The 17,228-nt window shown below is 37.8% G+C and overlaps 1 protein-coding gene across 1 annotated transcript in view; it reads left to right on the plus strand.

Moving 5' to 3' along the window:
• The window catches only part of LOC149302876 (laminin subunit beta-4-like), a 74,138-nt gene that overhangs the window by 50,582 nt on the left and 6,328 nt on the right, over nucleotides 1–17,228 (plus strand). Inside the window, exons 23-33 of the mRNA XM_089482084.1 lie at nucleotides 5–182; nucleotides 1,474–1,617; nucleotides 7,820–8,051; nucleotides 9,601–9,758; nucleotides 10,076–10,297; nucleotides 11,937–12,163; nucleotides 12,343–12,439; nucleotides 12,806–13,178; nucleotides 13,942–14,105; nucleotides 15,301–15,515; nucleotides 16,343–16,546. Of these exons, the coding sequence (XP_089338210.1) occupies nucleotides 5–182; nucleotides 1,474–1,617; nucleotides 7,820–8,051; nucleotides 9,601–9,758; nucleotides 10,076–10,297; nucleotides 11,937–12,163; nucleotides 12,343–12,439; nucleotides 12,806–13,178; nucleotides 13,942–14,105; nucleotides 15,301–15,515; nucleotides 16,343–16,546 (2,214 nt within the window). The remainder of the gene's footprint in view (nucleotides 1–4; nucleotides 183–1,473; nucleotides 1,618–7,819; nucleotides 8,052–9,600; nucleotides 9,759–10,075; nucleotides 10,298–11,936; nucleotides 12,164–12,342; nucleotides 12,440–12,805; nucleotides 13,179–13,941; nucleotides 14,106–15,300; nucleotides 15,516–16,342; nucleotides 16,547–17,228) is intronic.

The raw sequence follows: 17,228 nt of genomic DNA on the forward strand, positions 1-17,228 counted from the left end.
AAAGCTTGGTCTGATTCCAAAACTTGATTCAGTTAACAATTTATGCAGCAAAGAGGAAGTAGAAGAATATGACTATTATAACTGCATTGAAATTGCTTCTGAAGTAGGGACAGAAATTCTTCCTCATGTGTGTGAGAGGCTCATTGGAAGTTTGTCTGCTCGCATGCATCATGGAGCAGTTAGTAAGTATAAGTTACCTTGTTTTTTTTTGGGGGGGGGGTTAGTATTGTATAGTTACTTGAAATGTATTGACATTACAGATACTATTTCTAGGTCCGAAGGTCCGCCATTTTGAATCTATGATATAGATATTTAAAAACAGATACTGCAATACATTTACCACTATCCATAGAATGACAATAGTATACTCCTACTTTTTAAATTAGCACGCTTACACTTATTGCAAAAGATATGTATAAATCTTAGTCTAAATATATTATCCTATACAGTAAACACTAGATGGCAGTATTCACTAACAAGCCTCATGGACCTCATTGCCTCAGCAATAGTGTAATGCACCAGCACATCTCAGTCCCCTTGCACCTTTAAAATATGTAGAACCTATGCATGTAACATACCAAATAGTTTAAATACCTAGTTTAAAAACAGCTAAAACAAAGTGGGCCAAATGTATTGAAATACGAGTAATAGTGAAGAATTTGTTTTAAGGAAATTCTGTTAACTTTCGACACAGAAGTGACCTTAACTTCTCCCACTATTATCTATTTTAATTGTATTGTGGTATTTTGCCATAAATGTCACTTCAACCATAATCAATGTATAATAAAGATTGTACTTTAAACATGTGGTCAGCTTTTTTGACAATTTCAGTATTGGTACAGAAAACTGTTGATCCCCTCTTAACAATGCTATTCCCATATATACATAGTAGTTAGCATGAGCACTTAAAAGGAAACTTCGATGTCTCATGCAGCCTCGTCAACAACTAATTTATATTAAAGTATTTTGTAAGTACTTTATCATATTTTTTACAAGATGCAGAATGCATATTAAAATGACTTACCTTTAGGAGCAGCTGAAACTCCAGAGCTTTAGCATAACGGTCCCGCGCCACATATTGGCTGCTTGAAAGAACCAATCAGTAGCAGTAGCTTTCTGAGTATGAGGGTCTCACTAGACCCTCCACACCTGGAGTCCTTGACGAGCACCAAGCTGTCTGGCGATATCACCTGGCAGGAGATGTGTTTAGTCACACACCTTTCACAGGGCCAACTATTTGTTTTAAGTCACTGCATAATGACCATTTATTATTACTCTGGCTTCATAACCAATATTTTGTCTCTTATTTATAGTATAACACTCCAAATGTCAATGATTATGATTTGTTAAAGATGTTAGTTTGTATTTAAGGTTATTAGCCCTGAGCCACATACATAGCTGTCAGGGAACATCAGATGAAATGAAGTTTTGCAGAATTTTCTTTTAACAGTCCTTTTAATATTTCTATTTCAGAATGCACATGTAATAAAGCTGGCTCACTAACTACCAGTTGCAGTAAATTTGGTGGTCGCTGTTCCTGCAAACCTAATGTTGTAGGTAGTTGCTGTGATAGGTGTGCTGTAGGCAGCTATGGATTTGGTCCCAATGGATGCAAAGGTAAGTCGTTGAATATTTGTAAATAATAGTAATAGTTTAAAAATATGCACCATATGGATCTGTGTAGTGTGCTATGATTCCATGCCCAGTCAAGCATTCTCTTCATTAATGGTGAATCATGGGCTCTAAACTCTACAGCCCAACCACTCCCTATCCCAAACCTACGATTTTGTATCTTAAGTGATTCCCATGCACTCAAGACAAACCTTTCTAACTGCTCCCCCTTCAATGTCTACCTTACTGTGCAGTGATGTAGACTTATTGAAGCATACCTTGTAAGCTGTACTGTAGTATCTCCTTCCTGAAAACAACTAACCTCCATATTTAATGATTAATGGCTATTCCACACAACCCTTAAATCAATGTATCAATTCCAGGGCTGTTCTTAATCTTATGATCATGGTAAAATACAGACCACAGGTAGACACCTGCAGAGGGTTAATCTAATTTGGGAATAGGAGAAGTAAACTCCTTTGGCATTGTCATCCATGCCATAATAAGAGCTTTTCCCAATAAAAAGTACTTGTGAGAGCTCTGTTGTCACTTGACCTGTTCAGAAAATGATCACTGCATTTTTTTCAACTCCCTACCCCGTAAAAATGTTTTCCTTCTCCCCTTCACCTAAAGTATCACTTTACTTTATGCTTTTTTTATCTTCATCTTTTTCATCTGCTTACAAATAAAAAAAACTGGTAATAGCAGATTTTTTAAACTGGCTTTGCTTCCACGTTTGTACAAGTAGCTTTTATATAAAAAAAAATGCCGTAGGGTATTGATATGTTTTGATTTTTCTTTTAGAGTGTGGCTGCCATAGTAAAGGTTCGATAAGCCCACTGTGTGATCAAGTGACTGGTCAATGCGCTTGCCGCAGTGAGATACAGGGCCGGTGGTGTGACAGTTGCCTGCCTGGCTACTATGGATTTCCTAACTGTAGGCCTTGTCAGTGCAATGGCAACTCAGAACTTTGTGATCCAGTCACTAGAGCTTGCCGGAACTGTAAAAAATTTACAAATGGGACTAACTGTGAACGGTATGACATAATCATTTAGCTATGAAATGTGTGCAAAAGATAGCTGTAATGTTAAATTGATTTATAATGAAACAGAAAAAGTGAACTGAAAATGTAATAACTTTAAACCCTTAAGGATACTGGACACGATATAACATTCTTGCAAAAGCATCATTTGAAGTCGAGGATATAGTAATATGTCCTTCACTACTGTCACAGATCTTGGCTAATTGCAGCTGTGATCGGTGGCAGGACTGCTGCTGCTGGCTACCCAGAGACTCAGAAAGACCAGCAACAACCACTAGGAAATACTAAATGTGATTGCTCAAAGAGCCAAGGTGCCTCTCTATTCTTCAATCTGATTGTGAAGCAGTGAGTGGCACAAGAAAGTGTTTTCATTTTTATACTTAGTAGATTTGGGCAAGTATATACAAAGAAATACACTTGATTGACTAATGTTTTGAAGGTAATTCGAATTGGGTGCAGCTAAACTAACTTGAGGAATACTGCTGAACACAAAATAGTTTTTTTTTCCTGTGGCCACTTATTCTCTGGTCACAAAAAAAGGACATGACAAAGTATGTTTTAAAGACACACAAAAAAGTTGCAAACTTTTGAAGTGATCTATGACAAAATGGCTGCCTGAAAATTGTCAAAATCATACTGGTGAAATACCCTGGGTTGTCTTTTCAGTAAGGTATAGTTTTGTGTGATGGTTTAGATATCTCTGACCAGTACTGACATTATGCTAAATTTAAAAGTGATGCAAACCTTGTAATCTTTGGCCTGTAACTTTCAAAATAGATACAAATTCCAAATCAGGGCAAGTTAATGAATATATTTTGGTTATTTTTTTCCATTGGCTGTAGATGTAAACTGTTTCTATACATATTTAAAAATGTGTTCTTTTCTAATAAAAAATGTCTTATATTTATACATTTATGGTGAAAAAATAATATAGAATTTGTGTGGTACACTAATTGAGAAAGAGGGAAATTACGGTTTAAGAAAGACATAGTAAAACATGAAAAGTGATAAGGTACAGGGTTTCTAAAATGTGTTTACAATAATGCCATGTACTCTGTAATGTTGAACATGACCGGGAAAACCCTGTGCTTATAACAGCTGGAATTCCCCTGCTCATTAAAATATACAAAAGTTTTGATTTTTTTTGTTTCAAGTAGGAGACAGCTAAACAAATTTTAGCTTGGAACAATAAAAAATAATAAAACCCATGTTTTAATCTAAAACATGGAGCTAACTGGAAACATGAGGATCAAAAGTGGGCAGTTTTACTATGAACATTCTTCACCATCATTGACCAAAACTGCAGTTGTGAAAATGAAAGCTAACAGAGAAAATAGCAAAAATACAGAGAATAGCTCTGAGAAACATAGTGGAAAAATTTGTAGTCTCCTTGTGTTTTAGCATTAGCTTGAACCACCCACCAAATTGTTTGCAGAGCTGGAGCTGACTGGGTATCTTGATGTAACCAGTGAATTGCATTTTCAAAATTAATATACCGTATTTGCTCGATTATAAGACGACCCCCCAAAATCTGAATATTAACTTAGGAAAAAAAGAAAAAGCCTGAATATAAGACGACCCTAAAGGAAAAAAGTTTTACCAGTAAATGTTAATTCATGTAAACTATTTTTTTAAATAAAAGCTATGATTGAGAAAAATATTTTTTTTGTTTTTATTTCCTTGTATTTTCCAACCTGTCCCCCAGTTACGCACATCTACCCCCAGGCTTGTCACACCAATATGGCACTGTGGCCCATGATATGCCTTTTAACCCTCTATATGCCATTGTGCCCCATGGTATGCCTTTTGACCCCCTATGTGCCACTCTGCCTCCAGAAATGCCTTATACCCCTATATCCCATTCTGGCATTTAGGGGGTTAAAATGCATATTATGGGGCAGTGTGGCATATAGAGAGAGGTATAAGGCATTCCAGGAGGCAGAGTGGCATTAAGGGAGTTAAAAGGCATTGTATAGAGCACTCTGCCTCCAGAAATGCCTTATACCCCTATATGCCACTCTGGCATTTAGGGGGTCAAAAGGCATATTATGGGGCAGAGTGGCATATAGGGAGGTATAAGGCATTTCAGGAGGCAGAGTGCTCTATTAAATGCCCCCTTAACGCCACTCTGCCTCCTGAAATGCCTTATACCTCCCTATATGCCACTCTGCCCCATAATATGCCTTTTAGCCCCCTAACTGCCAGAGTGGCATATAGGGGTATAAGGTTTTCCAGAAATGCCCTATGCCCCCATTTAACACACACACGCACACACACACACTTATCGGTGCTTCCAATTTCCTGCTGTATTGCCGGGGCAGCGGGTTGACGTCTCCTTCCACTGCAGCGGGAAGGAGGTGGAGTTGGCAGCGGGGGTTTGTCTGCGTCTGTCGCGCATACCTTCCCCGGCTGTCAGAGATCAGAGTTCCCCGCACCAGTGCGGGGAACTCTGATCTCTGACAGTCGGGGAAGGTATGCGCGACGGACGCAGACAACCCCCGCTGCTAGCCACACCTCCTTCCGGCTGCAGCGGACGTTGTCTACGCGGATCGCGTAGACGTCAACCCGCTGCCCCGGCAATACAGCAGGAAGCACCGGTAAGTGTGTGTGTGGGGGGTGTTAAATGGGGGGGGGCAGGAGGATCCAGGTCCCCTGCAGCGGTGCGGGGGATCTGGATCTTAGTCTCATAATCAGACCTCTATTTGAGGTCTGATTAGAAGACGACCCCGATTAGAAGACGAGGGGTATTTTTCAGAGCATTTGCTCTGAAAAAAACCTCATCTTATAATTGAGCAAATACGGTACTATAAAATACTCTTTTTGCTTTAAGGGAAAAATGACATCTAATTTATTTGTCATAGGTGTATTGATAATTATTTTGGAAACCCAGTTTTGGGACTTCCTTGCCGTCCGTGCATGTGTCCAGGCTCCCCCACAAGTAACCAATTCTACGCACATTCCTGTAACCAAGATCCGAATGGCCTGGTAGTGGTTTGCAACTGTCTTCATGGTTACACAGGTATGCAATCCAGTTTTGCTATATCATTATATTGTTTTTTTTGCTATATTATCATGATGGAACTAAAATAAGCTCAGAAAGAATAAAAAAAAAAGAATAATAACTATTATTATTTATACAAACAAAGTAAAACAAAGTAAAACAAGCGTGTCCCAAGTGTGGTTAGGTTACAGCCAGGTTGTATATGGGCGCTGTGACAAATACAGTCTTGTATTATCCAGCATGGTTGCAGGTGGCCACCATAATTATCACTTGCATTTATAGTGGTTTTACCCTTAATCTTAATGGGGCTGTACTCTAGGAGGGGGTGGGTGTATTTTATGCTCATAGTGTTTCTTTTAATCTCGTTTTTCCCATTAGGAAGGAATTGTAATAAGTGTCCTCTTGGATTTTATGGAAATCTAGACAGTGGAGAGGTCTGTTTACCATGCCAATGCAATAATAATACTGATGTAACAGATCCTAAATCCTGTGACAAGATCACTGGAAAATGCTTAAAATGCTTGCACAATACCTATGGTGCAAATTGTGAATCCTGCTTGCCAGGCTATTTCGGGTCAGCCCTTCGCCAGAGCTGCACAAGTAAGTGGAAAATGTCTATATAATATTCAATGTATAAAATTCTCCAGTTGTATAAAATACTACCCGATGTGAGGTTTATACTGCCAAAAATCCAATTTTAAATAAATGTAAGAGACGAGTTATTTGTATCATGTGTGAGTAAACTCATCTAGATTTCACAGGTTTCAAATATACATAAACCAGATATAAGGAGCTTATCCCAAGAACATGCTGGGAGGTTAAAATAATAAGTGAAATATCACCAAGCATGCAGCCCCATATTCTGGCCTAGTCCTAACATGGCAACAGTCCCAATTCCACATTGCCAGGGACCAATCACCTTGCTGGGAGACTAGGCTCCCAAGTACCCTCTGCTCAATGAGCTGCTTGAATGTAAGAGAGAACTCCCGTTCCCGAGAACGCTCATTTACATAACTTTGAGTATATCAGATGTTCAGTTTGGGCAGCTGTATTGGGATTGTAGGGAGAGGCAGGAGCGGGTGAGGTCTGAGATATGGCCACCTACCCACCTTAGCCCAAGAGCCACCTGTCAACGCTCAGCTGCTGAGCATCCCAAGGTGGCCATACATGAGCTGCTATAAATGTCTCTGCTGCAGCAGTGGGATGGTGCCCGCAAATTGGGGCTGTCTGCGAAACTTGAGAGGCATGTATTTACACTAGAGGGAACTCAATAGTATTTCTCCCCCTGCATCATGTGAGAGTTATGACATGTCCCAGCACTTAACACAGAGTACGCACAGTCCTAGGATAGCAACCCCCACCCGACATCTTATCCGGGTGAAGTACTGCCTCTCTGGGGTGGGGTCTTGACACTCACCTCCCTTTTGCCCTGTAATCATCAGTGCATCAGTGGGCAAGTTCCCAGGTATGCTTATCCCTGACAGTTGTAAAAATGAATCCCATATTAATATACATCAATTAATTACATTTAATGCATGGCTTTGTCATTTCACAATAAAAGACGACATTAATTTTCGCTTAAGCTTTGCCCAGCATGACTGATAATTCCCACAGTGACAATGCTATAATAGACCACATAGTGTATAATACCCTATATGGACAAAGGTCCATCAGACCCATTGCCACAGGTATATAAAATCAAGTACCTAACTGTCTGCATTTAGAAACATTTATGAAAAAAATGGGTAGTTCTGTAGAACACAGTGAATTCAAGCATGGTACTGTGATAGGATGCCACCTTTACTATAAGTCAGTTCATGAAATATCATCCCTGCTATATATTCCATGGTCAACTATAAGTGGTATTATTGGAAAGTGGAAACATTTAGGAACAGCAGCAACTAAGGCACAAAGCGGAAGACCACATAAAGTCACAAACCGGGGTCGCCGAGTGTAGCGGTGCATGGTGCATAAAAGTCGCCAAAGCAATTACTGGTTCATAGCTGAAGAGTTCCAAACTTCCACTGGCATTACCATATTTGCTCAATTATAAGACAAGTTTTTCCTAAAAAAAGGTATAAACCCTTTAAAGCTGACTTTGCTAACATGGATAAGTTATAATGCCAAAAAAGTTATAGTGTGTTGTGTTTTGATTTTTCTTTTAGAGTGTGGCTGCAATAGTAAAGGTTCTACAAGCTCACTGTGTGATCAAGTGACCGGTCAATGCGCTTGCCGCAGTGAGATACAGGGCCGGCGGTGTGACAGTTGCCTACCTGGATACTATGGATTTCCTAACTGTAGGCCTTGTCAGTGCAATGGCAACTCAGAACTTTGTGATCCAGTCACTGGAGCTTGCCTGAAGTGTAAAAAATTTACAAATGGGACAAACTGTGAACGGTATGACATAATCATTTAGCTATAAATAGATAACCCTAATGTTAAATTGATTGAAAATGAAACAGAAAAAGTGATCTGAAAGATACATAACTTAAAAAAAGACATGCACAGCAGTGTGTGCGGTTGCTACTCTGAAGGAAAACATGGAAATTTTCACAATTTTACACTACCATATAGTGTGAAATCTTCTACATATAACTGGAATTCCCCTGCTCATGAAAGACAAAGGTTTTTTGTTTCTAAGAGGAGATGGATAAAGAATGTCAGCTTTGTATAAGAAAAATATAAAATCCACATTTTAATATGAAATATGCGCCTAACTGGTGCCCATGAAGACCAGTAAATTATTAATCCCTCAAACTGCCAAAAGTTCCCACACCCTCTTTTGTCTTTGCAAGACATAACTCTCCAATCACATAAGTGGGTAATTTATTATAAAAATGTTACTGGCACTGACCAAAATTGCAGCTGTGAAAATAAAAGCTACAAAAAAAGGGAAAAGAGAGTAGCTCCAAGAAACATGGTTAAAAAAGTAGCCTCACAGATTAAAATGTTTTAGTGTACGCTAAGAGACATTACCTCTTCAGTCAGGGGTCCTAGAGATTTATGTGCAAGCTTTATCTCAACGGCCAGACTGAGAATAAAAGTGTGCTTTTGACAATTATTATATTGCAATTATTATGTATAAGTAAATTAACAAGGAAGAAAAAAATGCCTACTTCAAGAGGTTTTAATGTTATGTATATGTTATAAAAAGACCACTAGACCTCTAAGGACTTTACTTCTCACTGAGCTGCACTAACGCTTGAAGCCCTCTCCACAGGTGGTTTATTTATGGGCTCCTTAAACACTTTAATACTTAATTAGATGTGAGGAAGTTTTTACTCATCTGTACAGAAGGTTTGTTAGCTATTTTCATGAGTTGCTGAACACTTATTGAACTATCCTTAAGCTTTAACCCTCAGGCTTGATAAATACATATAGGGTGATTGGTACTAATACAGCAGGATCATTGTAGCTACACTAAAATACTCATGAACAAAGAAGTGGGTGTCAGATAAAGTTTGAGATACTCTAAAAGTGGCCTCAAGATACTGTCAGTTTTGCACAGAAAGGGGATATCTTTATGTAACCAAAGGGCAGTCAATATTAATCTGTGATTCACCAATGAGTTAATTTAAAACATGCACCCATGCTTGCCCTCTCTATACATAACCCTTACTGAGAAAAAAGATGTCTGATATTATACGCTTACACTGTAGCTATTAAATTAGTTTGTGTCCTGCCACATGATGTTCAGTGGTTGATGGGCTGCTTAGCCAATCAGCGCCTGAACTCCCTGTTAAACTATTTTTTTTAGTTCAGCTACCCGAATGTTATTAAGAGACTGAACAAGATAAATGCAAATTGCTTTTCTCCCAGTACACACAAGAAGTGGTTAGCGTGTTATAATAATCTTCAGCTTTTATTAAAAGTGATCTTCAAACGTAGATACTATAAAATGCAGTTTTTGTTTAACGAGAAATGTGACGTTATTTATTTGTCGTAGGTGTATTGATAATTATTTTGGAAATCCAATTTTGGGGCTTCCTTGCCTTCCGTGCATGTGTCCAGGTTCCCCCACAAATAACCAATTCAATGCACATTCCTGTAACCAAGATCCTAATAGCCTGGAAGTGGTTTGCAACTGTCTTCATGGTTATACAGGTATGCAATCCATTTTTGCTATATGATTATTTTATTTTTTGCTATATTATCATGATGGAACTATAAGTTTAGATTTCTAATATATATTATTATTTATACAAACATACTTTATCTCCCATAAAAAGGTATTAACAAGTGTTTTCCAAGTGTGGTTAGGTTACAGCCAGGTTGTATGTGGGTGCTGTGACAAATACAGTCTTGCATGATCGCAGGTGGTCACCCTTACTCACCCTTAATCTTAATGGGGCTGTACTCTTGGAGGGGAGAAGTGTATGTTATTTTCATGGTGTTTCTTTTAATCTCATTTTTCCTATTAGGAAAGAATTGTAATGACTGTCCTAGTGGATTTTATGGAAATCTAGACAGTGGAGACGTCTGTTTACCATGCCAATGCAGTAATAATATTGATGTAACAGATCCTGAATCCTGTGACAAGGTCACTGGAGAATGCTTGAAGTGTTTGCACAATACCTATGGTGCAAATTGTGAATCTTGCTTGCCAGGTTATTTTGGGTCAGCTCTTCATCAGAATTGCACAAGTAAGTGGTAACTGTCAATATAACATGTAATATGTACATTTCACCACATGTATAAAATACTGCCTGATGGGAGATTTATGTGGGGGTCTGAGATCTAGTCACCCACTTTACCTAAACATCCACCTCCCAGCTGTACAGTATCTCTGTGGCTACATGGGAGCTGCAATAAAGGTCTGTTCTGCGGTTGCAGGACCAAAATTCATGGCCGTCCCTTTAAAACTAGGACTTTACACTACAGAGAGTTTAATAGTATCTCTCTCCCTGTGCCACATGTGGGATAACACAATATGTACCTACAGACACTAAAAGGTCTAGGATAACAGCCCCCATAAATACACTACTAAGAATGAGCACAGAAGAGGGAACAATTGTCACCCTTGTGAGGGGCACCCTTGAGCTCCTCATTCACAATCCATCTGTACTTCTTGTTTTTGCTTCCTCTTTCTGAGGTTCTTATGGTCGGTGAACCAAAATTCTTTATTGCCCAGCATAATAGCAAAAATTACCCAAGTAATTTAAAAGTATATGGTATATAATATTGTGGTCTGCAATCTAGTACATACATCCCATACAGCTAGGTTCTATAGCAGTGCATAATTAATATTATCACACAAAAAAAGAACACAAAAAAAGTTCGACAATAAGTCCAGGGAAATAAAAAAAAGAATTAAAAGCATATACACACTACAACACTCTGTGGGAATCCCACTATCCCACAATAACAATAGTATAAACAAAGGTAATGTCCTCTAGTGTGATATAAGAATCACACACCCATCCATAGCTGGAATGTGGATATCTGCAATGGATAAAAGCCTTCATAGAGCAGTACAGCAACGATTTTAGCAGAAAAAAGGTGGCCAAAATGGGCTCTCACCTTGCCTGGAACCCGTGGCCTGGTTCCGGGTATAAACAGCACTGTGCTGACTTAGGGCAGCACTCCCCCTTTAGGGTAAACAGTTTGGGCAGTTTGGGCAGGTGAGTATAAAATGCACAGCTTATAGTCTAAAAGTATGTTTAATATTCATATACAAGATAAATATATTATTAAAACTCAGTGTTAAAATGAATGCTCAAGTGTCCTCTCCCAAGTCACCGATACGCGTTTTGCCCGTGGGCTTCCTCAAGTCGGTATGATATCGGTGACTGAGGAGAAGGACAATATTCACTTGTGAAAGAGGTGATGACATTCAAAGAAATCTCTTTGTGGAGGAAGAGGCCTACACTTAATGTCCGCCATACACTGCATGGCGACAGACGCCCGTTTTAAGAGTTTAGGAGGCAAACTTTTTAATACATCTTTGCTGCCTGCCACCTAGTGAAGGCAGATGGGCCTGTTGCTTTAGCTTCATCATCCCCTGTGTTAATCAGCTTAATTATATTATAATAAAAATACTTTTAGTACAGCATGGTATATTCTTATGGGCTGAAACAGTATATGCCAAGCTCAATGCTTTCATATAATTGTGTGATGTTAAAATTGACACACAGCTTCAGAAATAACCTGGGGAAATTTACAATAAGATAATGCCAGTCTTCTATAGAAATATTTTTTTGTTTGTGTACTAATGCTGTTCAACAATTAAAAAGAAAAAAAATCCAGCAGACAGATCATTTGTATAATATATTTTTATTTTAGGTTGTGACTGTAACCCATTGGGAACTAATGCAGCGAACTGTTTAATGTATGAAGAAGTTGGAGAATGTGTATGTGATAAAACTACCGGGCAGTGTCCTTGCCTACCTAATGTGATCGGTATTAACTGTGACACGTGCGCATCTGGATACTGGGGTATGACGAATGGGAAAGAATGTCAGCCATGTGACTGCAATCCAAATGGTTCTTACGGAAAACAATGTAACCAGGTATGGAAATCCCCCAAACCCTAATATAATCCAAAATAAAATATATCCATAATAAATAAAAAGTATTATTTATTTACTGAACTTTTTTTATATATAGCTAGTCTCTATTAACATATATTTAAGTATACAGAGTTAATGAAGAAAAACATTAAATATGTTTAAACTTGTTGTTCCAACAGTTAACAGGGCAATGTACTTGCAAGCCAAAATATAAAGGACAGAAGTGTGATCAATGTATAGATAATTACTATGGGAATCCAAAGGTTCAATGCACATGTGAGTACAAATAAAATTATCATCTTCTGCTTTTAGACACTTAAATGGTCCGATACGTGATTCTAATAATGCGGTGCATTTCAATAAATCTATGTCATTGTGCCTCACCACCACTTAATCTTTTGTACACTTTAAGGTTAGCTGAACTCTAAAAACACAAGTCTTGTGTGTATACTTTAAACGTATACACACATTTCTTATTTGTGTTTTTTTTGTGTTTTATATGCGGGCTCACTCAACTCTATTAAGAACAAGTTCCATGACATTCTACCAGCCACAACATCCTTATGTTTCTTAGAAGAAATATCTTATTTTACATTTTTCCATATTTTGCTTTGTGTCAAGCAATGTTTTGTCTTCCTGTAGCCTGTAAATGCAATTTGGAAGGCACGCAAGAGCCTTACTGTGATAAAGACACCGGAGCATGCAACTGCAAGGTTGGAGTTACTGGAAGATACTGTGACCAATGTGCCCCTAAATTTAAGCAAGAATTTCCAAAGTGTCCCCGTTGTCACATGTGCTTTGACCCATTGGACTCTGAAGTGACAACGCTGTCCCATGCTGTCCATGGCTTGGTCCGGCTCGCGGCTAATATTGGGCCCGACAGAAATGCACCTGTCTGTGAAGTGCAGATTGATATACTTAAAGAAAAACTCACTAAGATAGAGAAGATATTCCGCAGTCCTATTTTTTCACCCCAGAAATATAAGCAGGTGAAGAGCTATTATGACCTCATAAGGTAATCATTTTAAACATTTGAGCTTTGCGTCTTTATATAAGACTCTTTTCTTGCGTCTTGAGGTTTTGTTAGATTCCATTTCTCAACAGAAAACAAATAGATGTGTCCTATCAAATTAAATAAGGCATAATGTATCTCCATACTTCTGTAAAATGTTTTCTGGTAGTAATTAATCTTACCCATCAAGGACAGCATGATTTCCAGCTGTTCCGGTTGCAGAAACAGAGATTATGTTTTACCAGTAATTACATATACATAAAATTACCATTTATTGAAAGTAAAAGAACAAACTTAATTTACTTCCATATTGATGTAAAAACCTAGGTGCATAAATGAAACGTACAAATCTAGCTTTGGGATATTCTCCTGAGACACTACCACAAACAAATTGTAAAATATCTGCATACATTGTCAATGGTTAGATCTTTATGCAAGCATTGCAATATACTATTGGAGGGAACCCTAGCAATCTTGGGAGGATTTTTAGGCTGTGTATTTCAAAGAAACAATACCTGTTACTTAGACAACCACCTGCATATAGTTGGTTGTTTAGGCTAAACAAAAAGTGGTAATCGAGAATCTTGCAATCATCCTTATGATGATATGTTGCCATCTCCTGCTTGTTAGCCAGGATGAACTGTCATTGAAGAGACCTAAAGATCAAAGGCAACGTAAAAGATTAAGAAGATACCGCATGTTTTAACACTAAAATCAGCATCTCAAAATCTTGTTGTAACTACTGAAAGAATGATATATTTTTCAGGCAAAAATTCAGCAAGTTAAAGGTTAAAGATTATGGAGATTACAATGAGATTCCTAAAATGAACAGAACAATAGGGAATATGGAGAAGGAGATTGATGAGCTATTTAAAGAGCTTGATAAAGTAAAAAGGAAGCAGGAGAAAGAAAATGTAATCAGGGCTAAAGGTGAGTGCTAAATTACAGTGGATTTGTTTGCATTGTATCTTGTTTGTATTAGCACAGCATGATTGTGACAATTTGTCATCTGCCACATATACATGCTACAACTTGCTAAAGGCAGGATTTAAAACATTTCTGATCGGGACCAAAGATTCCTCAAGGATTGACATGACACGTGATAAAGTTATACCAAAGACCACATTCCATAAGTTCATTGTTGTTCTGTTTTGCACTTGATACTCTGTTAGTCTGTTCACCGTTTAAATAACATCTAATATATATATATATATATATTTGTACACAGTAATTGTTTGGGAAGCCACATCATGAATCGCATTTCCCTTGACATACCCTCATACAATGGTAGAACATGCACATTTCAAATGTACCTCAAGGATTACCATTTAAACCTCTATACACTCTGGTTATGCTTCCTTCTGTCCACTCTGATTGCAGCTCTGATTGTTGCTGTTCTTGTTTTAAGCATTATTTTGCTTTTGACTATGAATGTTTGTGTTCCTTTTGCTACAATAGGAATTCTCCACTGAAATCTCTACTTTTACCCTATAGACTGTTTACGCATAGTGTCTTACCTGACTCTACTTCCCGGTAGGCAGCAAACGCCAAGTGAAATCTAAGGATCAGGAGGTTTAAATGAAGGGCAATACGCAGGCTAAAAAAAAGAATCATTATAGTAGAACAAGAAACGTAGTGTTTCTAGAACAAGGGTTGACTGGCCCAGAGGAACAAAGTAAAGATGAAAACTAAAAAAAAATATATATTATATAGATTTTGTATGCATTATCTGAATGCTTAGGGATAACTATTGTGAAGCCCCTGACTGACTAGTTAAAATAAGCCAGCCAAGCCAATTGTAAGCTCTGGAAACATTAACTGGAGTAGAGAATGGTTAAACACTCCAACAACTGCATATGTATAAATTCCAACAATGCTTGCCAGGTGTCCTCTCTAACCTCATGGACATGTGTGTGCTTTCTAGTTTTTCTAGTAGAAGCAGCCCTAAAACTATAAGCCCACTGACTGCTATAGATTTTTAATTTAGTTCAGCATTGTGCCTTAATCTAAAGAAGCAAGATTTCTTTTCAGTCTAACACGAAACTACTTTTAAACATGTGGCTTTAAACTCCTGTTTATATTGACTTGGACGTCTATTGAATTTCTAATGTTTTTTTTCCTTCAGCTTTCGAAGAGTCTTTTGACAAAATCACCAAACACTATAAAATATCTTTATCTGCTGGAGAACAGATACGGGATGTTACTCCAATTATCAAAACAGCAACTAAAACAAGGAAACAAATTGTTGCAGCATTAAGTAACCTAGATGCAAGAGACAAACAAAATTCAGACAAGATAAATAAAATGACATCTCTTGATATCAGAAAAATGAATCAAATGGTAAGACCGAATTCAAATAATTCTAATATTAGTATTTTAGCATGAAGAGTTTTTGTGGCATTAACACATTAAACAAAAAACAAGAATTGGATCGGATTTTCAACATTGACTTACATATATGCATTAGCATTTCTGGTAAAGGGTTAAATGTACTTGTTATTTGTAATGTATCATCTCTAAGTGTAGATATGTAGGTCTTCATCCTGATTTACTAAAGTGATGCCATCCCATGGATAATGTAGCTTCTTTACATCTTGCAAACAAACTATTGCTATTAAGTAAGATGCCTACACACAAACACATTGGCTAAGATGGAGAAACTTCCAACTGAAATATTTACAATAGTATCTTGTTCGGTTTCCTGATATGGACATGTTTTCCCACTGGTATAATTACAGGGATTGCATCAGAGCATACCCTGCCTGTTCCTGCACAAATGTCTATTCTCATGTTCCATAAGAGAAAGATTGATCAGAACACAAAAACCTTACCTCAAGAGCTAAGTTATAGTGGAAGGGGCAAGCAGCAGCTTATGTTGGGACTTTTGCTACTTGAAACCTATCTAATTCTATGTAAAGTGTATTAAAGATTTTTAAAATAGTGAGACTTACGACCTTCTTGAGAGATTTTATTAACTAAAGGCTAGGGCACAATTTCAAGGAAGTTATGCAAATTTTAGTTTAGCAGCTAAAACTATAGCATGATTGAAGCATAAATAAACGGCAGACTTTCAATTCATCACGCATATAATTAATATGTTATTTTTGGAATATACTGTTACTGTAATATTAGACATACATAATGTTTTGTATTTCTCCTCTGGGCAGGTTTGTGGAACTGTCTGGGACTTTCCTTGTAATGTTGCACCTTGTGGAGGAGCGTTATGCAAAGACAGGTTTGGAAATAGAAAATGTGGTGGACCAAACTGTAATGGAGCTCTTCCTCTAGCCAATAGTGCACTGAAGAAAGCAAATGAAACAGGTCTTAAAATAAGTACATTATCATATCGTCTCTTTGATGCTGAGAAACGGGTAAGCAATACCAGTTGTGGAAAATATGTGTTTAGATACTTTATAATGTGTTTGACAAAACAGGAGACCTAAGCTTTTACTATTTCAAACTGCTTTCTCTGACCAACAAGCATTGCCTGTAAGAAAGTGGTCCTCAAGTCTCTCAAGACTGGCCATCTGGCAAACTGGGCAAATGTCCAGTGGCAGATTTAGCCACAAACTTTATCTTTACTGCGGCTCCAGTAGCAGATTGGGTTCTACAGCCTCCAACTGGATACACACGGCCGCAACAGAGCAACAGTGGAGAGTGCAACCTTGCTTATCCAGCCAGTGGTTGTATGTATGTAACTTAATGGCTTCTGGCCTTAAAGTGCCAGGTCTGCTTTAGATCCCCAGCCTGACCCTGAGCTGAGATGTAGGAGCAGAGACCATATCTTCATAAGTATACTACATTTGCAAAAAATATCTGCAATGGGAAAAGTTTTGATAAATGGATATGTTTTTTTAAGCTATTTCACGTTTTGCTGGGGTGATTGAAAGAAATTTGGGCTTGGCATGAAATTATTCCAGTGACAGATGTCTGAGTTTGCAACAAGTTATAATACTGAAATCCACCTGAATTATCAGGTTAACGACAAACAAAATTTAAGTTGCAAAACCTTTCAGGAAAAAGACATGATTACCGTATTGGCTCGAATATAGG

This window comes from Sceloporus occidentalis, unplaced genomic scaffold (assembly GCF_023333645.1).
Source record: "Sceloporus occidentalis isolate IW3139 unplaced genomic scaffold, rSceOcc1.0.p SCAF_17, whole genome shotgun sequence".
NCBI lineage: Eukaryota > Metazoa > Chordata > Lepidosauria > Squamata > Phrynosomatidae > Sceloporus > Sceloporus occidentalis.